Source organism: Pan troglodytes, chromosome 9 (genome assembly GCF_028858775.2).
Source record: "Pan troglodytes isolate AG18354 chromosome 9, NHGRI_mPanTro3-v2.0_pri, whole genome shotgun sequence".
Lineage (NCBI taxonomy): Eukaryota > Metazoa > Chordata > Mammalia > Primates > Hominidae > Pan > Pan troglodytes.
The window spans coordinates 97894690-97910679 of NC_072407.2; the positions used below are offsets into that span (position 1 = coordinate 97894690).

Below are 15990 nucleotides of genomic sequence, written 5' to 3' on the forward strand. Positions count from 1 at the left end.
CGGAGGGAGACGAAACGGGTAGGGGGTTGCTGTTTAGCTGCGCGGCCGCGGATCCGCTTCCTTCTCGGCCTCCCTTTCCCATCCCTGATTGGCTGCGAAGGCTACCGCGTCATTCGATGGCTCCTCCCAACTCCCAACTTCCGCGACGCAGGAAGCGCCCACAAAGGAAGGATGTCGCCGGCCAATGACATCCCGGAGCTCTCAGCGCGCGAAATCCGCTTTGAACCTGCCCCGCCCAAAGGTCTGCGGTCGCGGCTATTTCTAACAGCCAGTCCCAGGTTTGGCTGAGAGCGCCCCAATCCAATTGGGCAAATGTTCGCCAAAGGCTCGTTCTCTGCCGCAACTTTTTTCCCTTGCTTTCTATTGGACTAAATCGTTAAGTCCCTCCTAATCCTATTTGTTATTGGCCAAAAGGTAAGTACTTCACCTGGAGAGGCGTCCCCGAGGCAAATTCACGCTCTCTCCGGCGTTTAATCCGAGGGAACTCGTGGAGTGCTTTAACTTCGCCTTCGCTTTTGTTTTATCTCCATTACTCCCTTCGGTTGCCACTGGCGACAACACTACTCGCCCACGCTTCTTACTGGAGGAGGCCTGCCCCTCCGTAGAATCCCCGCAGAGCCGGCCTGTAACCCCGGCGTTGTCTGCCGCAGCAGGCCTCGTTACGCGCTACCTTGTGACGTCACCAGGGAAGAGGCGGATTCTCTCCTACTACAGAAAGACGTCTGCTGTTTTGATTGGCTAGGAAAGACGTCCGTTAGGACGTGTTGCCCTTTCTGTGTAAGCTGTGAGCGTAGGCGGCCCTGAGGGGGTGTGTGGCAGGGGTTTCCAAGCCCAGCACCAGCACCCTTGCCCTTTTCCATCTGGGGTTCAGCCTAGGGTCCCCCCTGGTGGGCGGCTCCCGAGTCTTGGAGAAGAGCACGAGAACCTAGACCGCCCCCGAAGTGCGGAGACCCCCTGGGCAGGCTGAAAGATGGCGGCGGCGTCTGTCTCTGCGGCTTCTGGTTCTCACTTGTCGGTAAGAAGCAGTTGGCGCGAGTGGGCCCCACGTCGGTCCTAAGCGCCTCTTTGAGTTTCCTCACGTTTCAGGGCGCTGTCAGTCCGGCTTCTGACGCAATTCTGGAGGACGGCGGGAATGCCTAGATTGCCCCGCGCTCCCCAAGCTTTCATTCACTGTTCCTGTGTCGAAGCTGCACCCTCTGGCTCCCAGTGAAACTGGGCTGGCCGCCTCTGTTCCCCAGCCCTTATTCACCTTTTGGCGTAGCAACCAACCCCGGTTGCCTAACATTCCCAAGGGCCGGCTGGGATAACTGCCCACTCCCTGGCCTGCAAAAATGTAGCTTTTTTGGTCACGTGGGTTCAGCGGCCCCTCTAGGAAACTCGCCGGATCAGGTGAGGCGCGCCAGTGTGTTTAAGAGACAGTTGCAGAATAGTAGTCCGCCGTCTCTCGAGCACTTACTAGTCGTTGTTTATGCTGTTTCCTATTCCTGCAGTGCCTCCCACTCCCTTCCACATTAACTTCGTTGTGTGATACTCGTAGCCAGAACGCGCGCTTCCTGTCACCTAGCATTACTGGAACTTCAATGTGGAAATGCCCTTTTGGAGAGGCGACAGGGGGAATTGATTTTAAATATTGTTTTTGCCTCATCAAATGTCACCATCCAGTTTAGTCACTGGTATTCACTGGTATTTCTCAAATTGGAGTGTCGAATGCTTAGGTATTTTGAAAACCGCGGCATTGGAGAGCTTTGATAGGAAGTAAATGTTGGAGCTCTTATTTCTCCAGTTAGCAAATGTTCGATGCCTGGCATACTGTTAGGGTCCAAATGAATAGAATAGAAACCCTGCTTTGAAGGAGAAAAACACTGAAGAGAAACTACACGTAATTAGTGATTACTGCGCAGTACAGTTTAGGAAGTGCTACCGTAGTAGAATAATCTAGAGGGGAGTGATTAACAGTGCTTGGGTAGGCTAGAGAAGGTTTCCTAGAAGGGAAGATGGAGCTAGTTGCGTGTCGAAGGAATTGTGATTGCTTGTCCCAAGAATAGAGAAAGGAGAAAAAGGCAGTGCGGGAATTTTGGAGTATGTGCTAGAACAGTAGGTGCTTTTAGGAAACTTGAGATATTTCGGAATGAGAAGAAGTAATACGGAGGTAGAGCTGGATGAGGTGAATTGGAAACGTAGGTAAAAACGTGAAAAAAGAAGGATGGTGAGGGAAGGAACTAGAAGAGTATCAGGGTAAAGTTATTTTCTAGGATCTAGGGGGAAAGAGTTGGAAACGCTAAGAAAGCCTGGTCACCTTGGAGAAGTCAGTTTCAGCTTTTGGAGACTTGTTAGAATTTGTAATAATGGGACTAGAAGTATTACAGTGTTTCAGCCGAATGGGAATTAGAAGTTTGCAGAGAGGGCTGGGGAAGTTAAGGAGAAGTAAGGAAAGCAGCAATTTAAGGTTATTCAGGATTAGGTCAGTAAAAGAAAAAAGTAAAAAACTATTGGAAGTGTCAGCAGATGGATGAGATTTTATAGGAGATGTGATTAAACTTGGGAGAAGAGGGCTTTTCACGGCTCTCAAAAGTTAAGCACTTGGAGACCGAACAAGGAATACTCTTACAAATGTTGAATTGAGTCTGGGTGCGTGGCTCATGCCTGTAATACCAGCTACTAGTGAGGCTGAGGCGGGAGGATCACTGAGGCTGAAGTGAGGTATGATAGTGCCACTGCTCTCCAGCCTGGGCGACAGAGCGACCCTGTCTCCATAAAATAAAATATTAAATAAACGTTTAATTGAGCTGCACTATGCCAAGGACACCTAGGTGAGCATTGGCACTGGGATATAGTCAGCTGTTAATACTTATACGGTACCCTTGACAGAAATACCAAAGACTGTTCATTAGGAAAGCATATTTTTTTTTGTGCTAAGCTCAGCTTTAATAGGATTCTAAATATCAAGGGTACACTAAGAATATCTAGGAACCTCCACAAATCAAAGTATAACAACCATAACTCAATCTGCTACATCAAAATGTCTATTTTGGAAGTTACTGTTTCTCAAAACAAAAATGACTAAATTTAGTTGGTTTTTTGGTGCGTAAGAAAAGGTCCTGCTTAGATGTCCCATCAGAAATAAGGCTGCCATTTCCAACAGCGTTGGAAAAGCACTTAGCTTATCAAACAGCTGATCTTAACAGTAGGCAACATTTAAAAAAAAAACAACATGTTAAAACTATACCATGAACTGAGAACACAACTCGTATTCAGATTTCACGGTTATGAAGATTAACAACTGTTATATTCAACTGTTTTCGACATTGATAAACCCATACGGAGCTAGTTATAAGTACATTGAGATGCTTTACAGGCAAAGATTTTTAACAAGTAGATTCATAAATAACCGTCTTTGGGAAGCAGTGACCATGTAAATCTCAAATGTGAACAGCATGGAAGTAGGGCGATAGGTTTCAGTTAGGTCTAGGTAACGTTTATTGAGTGATTGCTCTTGAATTGATAAACTTCGACTGGTGGAAAAGGCAGGAAAGCAACTATGATTGGGCATAATGAAATTAATTCCATATGGAAGTATGGGCAGCATTGTGTTGAAATACACAAGAATGTCTTTCATGTCAGCCTTGTAATGTTTTCACAATAACCTTGGTGATTAATGACCTAATCTCTTGATTTGTCCCTCTGACTTTTTAGATAGGTCCTTCGACCAAGCTGCACAGTAGCTCCATATTAATTTCCCTTAAAAATGTTTTATGGCTATCATACATTTTATAATATTAAATATAAGATTTACTTTTTGAGAATAATAAAATGAATACCTTCATGTTCCTCTTTGTGTCTTCTTCTTTCTTCTTCCCACACCCACCCACTACCACGTATTTTAAGATTATAATGTATGGTATTTATATAGGACTACCTGGCAGGCATAATCCTTAAAGACCCTTTTCATGCATTAACTCATTTAATCCTCACAATAACCTTCTGAGATTGGCATTAATATTTCCTTTTTCAAATGAGCAAAATGAGGCACAGAGAGGTTGAGTCAAAGTTCTCTAGCTAGTAAATGACAGTATCTTAATGGGCTTTGGATTTAATGGGTTTTGCTGTTCATTTGTTTGCCAGATATTAGAAACAATCTTGTATTCATTGTTATATGCTGTACATGGCAAATGTTTCTCTAGAGTGCAGTTCTCGAAGTATGGTCTCACAACCCTTGGAGATCTCCAAGACCCTCTCAGAGTCTACAAGATCCTTCTGTAATGACCACGTTTGTGGTAGACTAGATCTTCTTTAATAAGTCAAACAAAATAACATATCCAACAGAGCGAATGCAGAACTAGATAAGATAATCCAGCATTCTTTTTTTAAAGCAAACATTAAAGAGATCTGCAGAAATGTAAAATAGTGCCATTCTTTTCACTAAATCTTTTAGAGTGTAAAGGGGTCCTGAGAGAAAAAGTTTGCAAGGGGCAACTCTAGAGCAGTGATTTTTTTTTTTTTTTTTCCAGACCAGAGGCTGGGCTCTGGATTACAGCTCAGTAGTGGGTCATGGAATATGTACTGTGACTCAACCCGTATCATTTTCAAGAAAGAAGAGAGAGAAAATCGTTCAGCAAATATAACTGAATGAATTATCTGGTTCACAGAGTATGTGCGTCTTCAGCTTTACTCGGTCATACTAAATTGTTTTACCAAGTGATTATACCAACAACCCTCTTTATTTTATGTCCTCTTAAATGGATGGTATCGTCCCACTTGTAAATTTTTGCTGTGTGTGTGAAATGGTATTCTATTTTCTGATTTGTGCACCTCTTATCATTGGTGAGTATGCACCCTGTTTTTTTCGAACCTTTACTAGTCGTGTGTGTGTGTGTGTTCTTCTGTGAAATACCTGTTCATGTCCTTTGCCTGTTTTTCAGTTGGGTTGCATATATATATAGTGGATGTTAATTATCAGTCTGTTAAGACTGTTCCAGAGACATCTTGGCTGGTCTTTGATATCTTTCGATTAATAGTTGTTGTTACTTTTAATGTAAAATTTGTTAGTCTTTTTATAATTAGTGATTTCTATTTAAGAAATTCTTCCTTTCTCCAAGGCCTTGGTTGTATTCTTCTATATTTTTTTCCTACTTATTTTAAAGTTGGAGCCTTTTATGTCCTTAATTTACTTGAAATTAATTTGTATGCTGTGAGATAGGGATTCAATGTAACGGTTTTACTTAAAATACACAATTGTCCCCACACTACTTGTTGAAAATTCATCCTATCCCCAATGGTTTGCAATATGTTCATTTCCATATGTGTATGGGTGTGTTACCTGGCTCTTTGTCCCTTTGTTGTATTTGTCTCTCCTACTTAGATACCCACTTGGAGGTGGGGGGGTCATTTACCTCCTTGTTACTCAAGAGAAATATTAGCTATTGTTGGTCCTTTGCTTTTCTTCAGTAGAAATTCTGTAACCTGCTGTTGGAATTTTGATTTAGATTTTATTGAATTTCTAGCTTAATTTGGGTGTAACTGATACGTTTAGGATATTGACCCTTCTGTCTGAATGTTATGTTACTCCATTTATTTAGAACTTTAACATTTTTCAGTACTTGTATAATTTCATGTCTTGTATATTGTTCAGTTTATTTCTAGTTTTTAATTGTGTGATATATATTTTCATAAGTTGCATTTTCTAATATATAAAATTGCTGACTCTTACATATCTATTTTACTCAGCAATCTTCCAGACTTAATTCTCATAATTGAGGATTTTTTGTTTTGTTCTATTTAGTCATGATACGAAATTGGGATTCTTCCTTTTCAATCCTAATAGCTGTTATTCTTTTTTTTTTTTCTTAGTGTGCAGACTAGGGAAATGAAGTACAATGTTGACTAGAATTGATGTAGGTATCTTTGTCTTACTCCTGATTTTAAAAGGAATATTTCAAGTTTTCCACCATTAAGTATGTTTGCCATCTTTTCTTGTAAAACTTCATATTATCATAAGGAAGTAAGTTTTTAAAAAAATAATGGCTGGATGTTGAATTTTATTGAATGCTTTTCTACATTTGTTGACGATCGTATTGATGTTTAGTTTGGAACTGTTGCATTGATTGCACTGCTCAGAGCTGTACATCATGTTCCTCCACCATTGGACCTTGACTTCTCCAATTTTATTTCCTCAACATGTGTACACAAACTCTTTTTTTCAGCTAAACTGATGTATTCATTAACCTGGAAATAATTGCCTTTTATATCCATTTCTAGCTTGCCTATCAGAATACATGTCAATCTACAAGACCCAGTATCGATTTCAGCACTAATAAAGACCTTCCTTTACCATACTGTTTTGAAGCAGTGTTCTGTTGAATGCATCTGAATTTAATTTGCACTTAGTCTCTACTACATCCAATTTACCAGTTCCCACCTACTGTTTTGTATTTGAGTTTTATCTAGGTAATATCTTGCAGCTGTGTTGCATGTGCCACTTATAAAGAAAGCAAGTAATATGCATTTTTAAATTATGCTTCATACTTCACACAGTGTCATAAAAAGATGTTCAATAAATATTTGAATTATGTGTTCCTAAATGAGATATTTGCCCTAACAACTAAAGGCTGCAGGAAAAGCTAGTGATCAGGTTAAACATTTTGCCTTTAATCCTGAAAGTTTCTCCTACAATCATATTTTGGTTGGAATAATTTTTACTGAATGCTTAGGGTCATGGAAAGATTAGTGGATTGAGAGTTAGAATTGGGCTCCTTTCTACGCAGCCTTCCTATGATATTTGTGCTATTTGTTAAATATAAAGAAGCCCAAAAGCTTTTGGTGATCTCTTAAAGGGTTGTAGTAATTTTGTTGAAAAGGATAACCTTTTATAAGTAATGTGCAGTTTCCTGTTTTGCAGAGGAAATGTATAGTTAATACTCAACAGATTTATTGAACATAATAAAACTCCTTTATTAGAACTTAATTTCTCCAGCAAAAATTCTACACCAACTGGGTGTCCTACAATTATTTTAATTCTGACACTGCCCAGATGTTGCTCAGACCCCCATACATTAAGGGGCTCCGTTTCACAAGACTGCCTGCCCCCAAGTCAGTCAGAGTTCGCAGAGCATCTGCATTTCTGCTCAGCTGACTACAAATTAAGGGATTCCTGCAGCTTTCCAAGAACGGCTCACAGTACTCAGGAAAGACTGTTCTTAAGCAATTTCAGTTTTATAAAGGACACAACTCAGAAACAGCCAAATGGAGGAGACTATATAGGGCAAGGTGTGAAAGGGCTTCTGTATCCTCTGGTGCAGCACCTTCCCAGCATATCAGTATGTTCAACAATCTAGAAGCTCCCCAAACCTCATTATTCAAGAGTTTTCATTGAGCTTTCATTACATAAATACATAATTGAGTAAATTATTGTCCGCTGGTCACTGGGCTCAATCTCAGTCCCTTACCTCCCCTAAGGTCAGGGCCTAGGGCTGAAATTTGTGACTCTTCCCCCCCACCCCACCCCCCTCCCAACACACACACACACAGACAGAGTCTCACTCTGTTGCCTAGGCTGTAGTGCAGTGGCCCAATCTTGGCTCACCACAACCTCCACCTCCTGGGTTCAAGTGATTCTGCCTTGGCTTCCTGAGTAGTTGGGATTACAGGGCACACCCCCACACTTGACTAATTTCTTTGTATTTTAGTTAGAGACAGAGTTTCACCATGTTGGCCAGGCTGGTCTCGAACTCCTGACCTCAAGTGATCCGCCCAGCTCGGCCTCCCAAAGTGCTGGGATTACAGGCATGAGCCACCATGCCTGGCTGAAATCTGTAGCTCTTTATAATCTAGTGGTTGGTTTTTCTGGCAACCAGCTTCCAGAAGATGCCTTCAAACCTGAAGCTATCTAGGCGCCCTACCTTGAGTCCCTTCATCAGCCTAACAAGGATACCCTATCACTTAAGAAATTCTAGGAGTTTTTGAATCTGTATCTGAAACCAAGGACAAAAGACTAAATATATTTTTTATTATACCACAGGGCATACAGATAATAAAAATGTATATGTCATGAGGAGTGATATAAAATGGTAAAGGGCAAGCCCACTAACATACAAAATGTAGAACAGAGGTAGTTCCATTTGGGGAACTAGTTTGTTAGTTAATCACATAGTTAATGGGATTCCCCTGACTGGGCAGAGGGTGGTCGGCAAGTCACTTAATATTTTTGAATATTAAATGATAGGATTCTGGTGGGTTGTAAATAACCAATGAAAACTTGAGGTTCTCTGTGACATTTAAAATTAAGCTATGCAGTAATTGAGGATGCTTTGCAAGACCTTTGACAATATTATAAAGAATTGAAAACTCATCCTATTTTCCAGTTACCTGTAAAACCAGATGCCAATTTGCCATTAAGTTTGGAAAATGACAAATACTAGTCTTTGTTATATATGAACATACTATAGTAGACTTAGCACTTATTTATTTGAGTACCACTTTTAAGACTTGGCCCTACCCTCCTAAGCTCTTTGTCCCCACTTTTGATTGTCATAGCCATAGTGTGTTTTACATTTATATAAATAGAAAATGTTTTATATTTGCTTTCTTAAATCACCTGGAAATTTGCATGATTTTTAACATGGAAGTAAAATCTTTAATTTTAAATAAGATTTAAATACAGTGCAGGTATTTCGATAGCCTTTGTTTCAGGAGATTGTTTACTGTTTTAAATATTCATTGTGCTCTTGTACTTTTATGAACACGGATTATTCTGGTAAATGTAAATCTTCAAAGGTAAGAATTGAAAAACATAGTTTGCTGTGGCCGTTTGAGGAAGGAAAGTGGATGACTGAACATTTTGAATAGCTGGCAGTCATATCTTCCACCTTAGCCCTCAGCTTCTTAGTTACTTCCCCCAGTCTAGGACCATCTGTCAGTAGGAAGTCGCCTACAACAAATAAAAGTCCACAGTTAGCATCTCCTGGGTTGAAATTATTATGTGGAATCCTAAATTTAACAGAATCTCATTCATGACAGAATGGTGTACTGTGGAAATAAAGTTTTATGTTTGAGTGTTTGATGGGCCTTAATGTTTTCTAATTATTTTCTTTTTTGTTAATTAAATGTAAAGTATTTGAGGCAAGGACAGTGCCTTATTTTCTTTCTGGAGTTTTGAATACTATAAATATTCAAGTAGTAGTTTGTTGATGGGGAATAGAGTAATTCAGTCATTTGTAGCAGTTTCTGGTCCTGTAAAAATAATGTTTTTATTTTTCTGAACGTATATTTCACAGTATATATTTTTAACTGCGGTATTTACATTCATTGTATCATTTAAGTATTTCTGCACAGCATTTGTATTCAAGTTGTATGAACATTATTTTCTTCTTGTGTCTGGCATATGGCTATATTCAGACTAATATGAAACACTTTAAAAGTTGTATTTCTTTAATGATTGAATTGTATTGTTTCTAGTCAGTGGATTTTTTCTGTTGTCTGTATGGACAGTCAATCTCAGTCATAAATATTTGTGATTTAAATCTGCTATTTGTGGTTCACACTTTTGAAAGGTAATTTGTGTCTTTATTTTTTAGAACAGCTTTGCTGAGCCATCAAGGTCTAATGGAAGCATGGTTCGGCATTCTTCATCTCCATATGTAGTATATCCTTCGGATAAGCCTTTCCTTAATAGTGATCTACGACGCTCCCCAAGTAAGCCTACACTTGCCTATCCAGAAAGCAACAGCAGAGGTAATCGAGCCTAACGAAATAAATGTTATTTGTGTTTTCTTGCTGCTTTAAAATTCTTAACTTTGTCCTCCATTATTTTGCCATTAGAGGAAAATATATTTCCCCTTTGCTTCCAGTTTCAGCCCCCAGAAAATATTATGCTTTTCTTGTATTCCTTATATTGATTGTTGAACATCATCATCCACCAAATTACTGATGCTAAAACACTTTGAGTCATCAGTGACTGCTCTGTAATCCCCACTATTAGTCCGGAATGAAGACCTTTTTTTGCTTCTGAAATATACCAAAAGCATACTGTTTTTTCTGCCTTTTTGTGTTCTCATCGCTTTGGTTCAGGCTTTCATCATCTGTAGCCCAGATGTTCATAGTACATTCCTCATTAATCTCCCTGCCTGTTTTCTCCTCCTCATCCCCAGTTAACAACATTTCTGTCATTTGTCATTCTCCATCATCTCTCCCACAAAATTAAAGTTCTAGCATCTCTTCATAGCTTACATAATAAATTCTTAATTTTTCATAACCTAGACCCTATATGCCTCACCAGCTTCATCCCTAACTTGTCTTCTGTTTTTTCCTTTCCCATCCTTTGCTCTGGCTACTTTGAAATACATTTGTTCCTGGAACCTGCCATCTGTATTAGTTTTCTTGTTGCCTTAACAAATTGCCATGAACTTAGCTTTAAATATTTGTTATCTCAGTTTTCTGTAGGTCGGAAATCTGTGTAGGCTCATCTGGGTCCTCTGTTTAGAGCCTTACAAGGCTGAAATCAAGGCTTTGCTTGGGGCTCTGTTCTTTTCTAGAGGCTCTGGGGAAGATCTGCTTCCAAGCTCATTAAGATTCTTAGCCAAATTCAGTTCCTTGTCATTGCAGTACTGAGATCCTGTTGCCTTGCAGACTTTTACTTGAGGACAGTCTTTGCTCCTAGAAACTGTCCTCCTTCCTTCATGTTTTCCTTATGGTCTCCTACGGTAACAGTAGGTAGTCTCTCATGTTTCTCTTTTTTTTTTTTTTTTTTTATTGTTTTTTTGGAGACAGAGTCTCACTCTGTCACCAGGCTGGAGTGCAGTGGCGGGATCTCGGCTCACTGCAACCTCCGCCTCCTGGATTCAAGCTATTGCTATTCTCTTGCCTCAGCCTCCTGAGTAGCTGGGACTATAGACACGCCCAGCTAGTTTTTGTATTTTTAGTAGGGACGAGGTTTCACCATGTTGGCCCAGATGGTCTCAATCTCTGGACCTCGTGATCCACCCGCCTTGGCCTCCCAAAGTGCTGGGATTACAGGCATGAGCTACCGCGCCTGGCCAAGTCTCTTATGTTTCAAATCTCTCTGAGTTCTGCTGTTACATTTCTCTAACCACAGCGGGAGAAAATTTTCTGGTTATGTTATCAGATTGGGCCCACTCAGATAATGAAAAGATGGTTTTGATATTGAATTTGTTAATCGTCTTTTAGATGTTTCTTCATCTGTATCTTTTAAAATACACCTACCTCATACTTTGTGTGAAGTTTAAATGAAATGTCTTTGCTTTATTTGGGATGCTGTGGCATTTCCTTTTTTTGAAAGTTGTGTTTAATCACTAATATTGCAACAATTCTATGTGTTAATGATTCTCTAGGTAAAAGAAATATTTTTGACATCGTAGGCTAAACAGGCATTTGTAAATTAGTTGAGGAACTTTTTTTGTTTCAGTTGGGATATATATTGTAAGTATCCTAAAAATCTCAGAATGAACCTGTTTTGTAAACTGGACTGATTGTACAGTAAAATACCGAGTAGGTAATGATATCCAAATACCAGCTTAAATCCTAACCTATAATGGGTGCTGAAAAGTGTTTACTGAAATAAATGTAACTAAATAGTGTGATGTCTTTTAAGAATTTTAGTACTCTATAATCACGAACCTAGAAGCCTCTTTATTATAAGATACTGTGTCTCGATGATAACGAAAATTTTTAATTAATGGTTAAAGCAACTGATAAGGTTCTACACATCAGAGTATAGCAGGTTGGCAATTTAAGAAAATTAAGTTGCATGACATTCAAACAACATAAATTTTAAAAAGCAAAAAAAAAAAAAAAAAAGTGACTGAAGCCCACAGTAGAGCAAAAATCAGTTGCAGTAAGTTTCTTATTCAAAAATAAGCACAAAAAAAAATCCATTTACAAAGTTCTAACAGGAACACAAAATCTAAGAATTAGATATTAATCCTTCAACTATAATATTGTATCTAGTTCTGATCTTTACACCCATGAAAGGAAACTTTTAAAAAGTTCAAAAAAATGACAAATTACTAGCAAAGAATAAGAAATATTAAGAAGGCAGATTTATTCACCGAGAATCAGAAAAATTTTAGCACAGCATGTTACTAATAGAGCTAAATTCTGCTTGAGTGCAACATCAGTGGTTTTAAGGAATAAAAGAGAAGTGAGACAAGCAGGGAGGAGACGGAGAGGAGAAATAAACAAGATACAAAGTAACCTTTAAGCTTTTATGCCTTTAGAGCATGATGCGGTGAACTGTTTAAGCAATGTCCCAGGATAATTATTACAATCCATTATCCTTTTATAGTGTTTTAATCCAACGATACTTACTTTCCAAATGGGAAGGAAAGACACAGAAATCACTATCCCCTTGTCACCCAGAAAAAAAATAAAGGCTGTGAGATATGAACAAAGACCAAGAGAGTTCAGAAAAGACATTTGTTGGGGATAGGGATAAGTGTGTTGGGGAGGTTAAAGGAGAGGAAAACCTCTCAGAGGAAAAACGAAATAATAGATAATCTGAGTTTTAAAGAATGAGCACAGTTCTATAAGAAGAAAAGTTCAACCAGAGTACAGCATGTGAAAGGTTTATAAACGTGACATGATTTTTTTTTTTTTTTTTTTTTTTTTGAGACAGTCTCACTCTGTCACCCAGGCTGGAGTGTGGTGGCATGATCTTGGCTCACTACAACCTCTGCCTCCCAGGTTCAAGCAATTCTCCTGCCTCAGCCTCCCGAGTAGCTGGGATTACAGACACATGCCACCACACCTGGCTAATTTTTGTATTTTTAGTAGAGACAGGGTTTCACCATGTTGGCCAGGATGGTCTCGATCTCTTGACCTCGTGATCCGCCCACCTCAGCCTCCCAAAGTGCTGGGATTACAGGTGTGAGCCACCGTGCCCGGCAAACCTGACATGATTTTTATTGCCTCATCAAGGACATTGTGGCTTAGTTTTTCTTACTGGGAATTTATGACAGTGAAGAATACAATGTCTAAAATAGTAGTTTAGTGTTACTACCTTGATTTGAGCTAAAATTAGGAATTTTACCCAACATTGCTTTTGCATGATCATTGGCAAACTTCAACACAGTGAAAAAAGCAAAGTCTTACTATTAATAGTATTATGAAAATAGTGTTGACCTCACAGGCCCTGGGAAAGGCCTCATGAGCTCTGCCCTCAATGTGCCTATGCCCCATATTTTGAGAACCACTGTAATCAAGGATATGAGTATGTCCAGAGTAGTATTTTGTTCACATAAATACTTTTTTACCAGGTGTGAGAAGAATGTAGATAGTAGCATTTGTTCCAGAATCTAGATGATAGCTCCTTGAGGCCAAAGACGGTCTTCACGCCTTGCAGAGTGCTTCACACATTGTATGTGGTCTATATGTTTGAGGGACTGAGGTTTACATCAGAAGTAAGTCTAAACTGAAGCAACAAGACAGAACAGGAGACTGATTAAGGAAAGATTTATGCATATTTTATTGTGGGGAATGAGGAAGATGGAGAAATCTTTGAGTCTGAGATTTCTAGTGTAGATGATTAGGGGTATGATTAGGACAGATGACACAAAAAAAGCATACTTAGAGGAATTGATATAATTTTGGCTGTATCAAATTTGAGATGCCCGTGAATTAGATGGAGATGAATACTAAGCAAATGAAAATTAAAAAGTCAAGTATAATAGAGAACACTACTAATGAACTCAGACATCATCAAGGATACAGTAGTGGATGAAGCCTATGATTATAGAGGGGTTTCTCCAGAAAAAGAAAGTAGAGGGAGAAAAGGGCTTTGGAAAATACCACCATTTAAACAGTAAACTAAAAAGTAGGAAAAGTCAGAAAGGTGGAGAACTACCAAGACAGCAATATTAGAGAAATCAAAGATGCATATTACAGGTTTGCCTCCCCCCCCCCCCCGCCCCTTAATCTACAACAACATAAACCTGTGTTTATGTTAATGACAGAAATGTCCCAAGCAATAAATAGACCCAGGTGGACTTGAAGAACATTAGGGACTCAAACATGGCTAGCACTTTCCATCTTTTTTTTTTTTCAGCTTGTAACTAGCTTCATTTTTTCTAGCTACAAAAGAGCTTTTTTTTTTTGCCTAGCAGGAAACATTACTAAAAATTACTGAGTTTTAAGTTGAACCAGTTCTGGCTTTGATGTTTCGGACAAAAGTCCCAAGAAGAGAAGCAAGCATTATCTGGGTTTCAGCGTGTGTCCCTTGTGGATCAGTTAGCCAGATTTATCAAAGGATAGTAAAGTTGTAGGTATAGCCATGTTGAGGTAAGGGGAAACTCCCAGAAAAAGAGGTATATAAGTCAGGGAAACAGTTCCAAAGATGTGTGCTATACTTCATATAGCAAAATAAAAGAAAAATTTCAGGAAACAAAATTAGGAAATACAAAATATAATGAAAAATATGAAATTTATCAGGTATGACAAATGTGATTATGTCAACTCAAAAGCCAATATATGCTTTTTAAGTAAAACCTGAAATAAAATGAAACAAAAAATAAATAGCTGACAAAGGTGTTTACTACCATACAAATAAAAACGATGGATGGCAGTACTACTGTCAAACAGTTAGTATAGGCAAATAGCAGCTTCATGTAATACTAAATAAAAACAAATAATACCCAGTTTAAAAGTGAGAAGGAGAAATACCCAAGTACAGAAATAAAATGAGTTTCAAGCCAGGACAGTAAGGATGGAACTAAAGCCTAAAACCTTAGGGACAGTATTAGGAGTCTTGGCATTAGGTATAAGCCTTAAATGTTGGGGTACAGTAGCAGAGATGATGGAATTTTAAATGTGGGTAGCGACTGGAGAACAAAGCTCTAGGCGCCCCTGAGGCAACTTCTGGAATACTTTGAAAAGCTGGGCGTGATGAGAGTTGTCAAAGCAGAACTGGAACACTGCAGCCCGTGGTCTCAGGAAGAGACTGTGGATAAAAAAAAGTCACCTCTGATAAGTCAACTCAAGCCAATTTTATGTGCTTACTGAGGTGCATACGTGAAGACTTGAATACATAATGAGAGCTATACATTGTTAATGAAAATGCTTAATATTATAAATTGCATTTAAAGTGTGCTCATATATAAATAAATATGACACAGTAAAGGGCAATCTCACATATAAAAGCATTTTTAAAATCTATAGAATTTCAATAAAATGTTTATAATTACTACATCTAGATGGTAAGATTATGGGTGTGATTTTTTTCCTTTTCAATCATGTGTTTTCTAAATTATCCTCTGCATTTATTCAGTAATTTTTTGAAAAAGAAAACAATAAAACGTTACACATTTAAACAGGGATATGTAAGCCATTCAAGAATACATAAAACGAAAGTGCACACCCCAGCATATCCTTGTGATACTACAGTTGCTGACATAAAGAACAAAAATGAAATGTTCAGCCAGTTTCAATAATAAATATAAGTGCAGAAATAAAATATCAGCAAAATTGTGTACTGTTGGGTATAATTTAATGAAGGAGTGCAAAAAATGTTTGATATTACAAAGTCTTTAGTAAATTTGCCTCTGATTCAGAAGAGGTTAAGAAAACTCAATGGATATTAAAGGACGTTTAAAATTTTATTTTTCTATTGTACTTATCTGATTATTGCAGGTATATAAAAGAATTGTTCCCTTTATTATTAATTTTATATTTAGGCCTCTGTTTAGTTCTGAGTGTCTTTTCAGTTGATTTTTCAGGTTTCTACCTGTGTGTGTGTCTGTTTCATGTCTGCATTTTTTCTAGTTATATTGTAGTCTCATTGCATACCAGCAAGAATAAGCTGACTTCAATAAAATGTATTAGTCTCCTATTTGAGACCTGTAATATCCTAGGCACTGAAAAATTTGGTGAAGGAATAAATTATGTTAATAAATGGACAAGAATACTTTGGGTTGAGTAAGAGGACTCAATTCTTAAAAGACGGCAGCTCTCCCTACCTAGTGTATAGTTTAAATTAGTGTTTAGACA

At 38.5% G+C, this 15990-nt stretch overlaps 1 protein-coding gene across 26 annotated transcripts in view; it reads left to right on the forward strand.

Moving 5' to 3' along the window:
- Nucleotides 1-48: 48 nt before the first annotated feature.
- Nucleotides 49-15990, forward strand: part of CEP57 (centrosomal protein 57) — a 75523-nt gene continuing 59581 nt past the window's right edge. For 4 of the 26 annotated variants that reach the window (XR_008538133.2, XR_010147651.1, XM_009424025.5 and 1 more), the window contains exons 1-2: nt 725-1015; nt 9570-9726. Coding sequence is in view for 14 of the 26 variants with exons in the window: in XM_009424025.5 (XP_009422300.1) it covers nt 971-1015; nt 9570-9726 (202 nt within the window). In the remaining 12 variants the exon portion in view is untranslated. The other 22 variants (XR_010147646.1, XM_016921846.3, XM_063784445.1 and 19 more) reach the window with 11 other exon arrangements.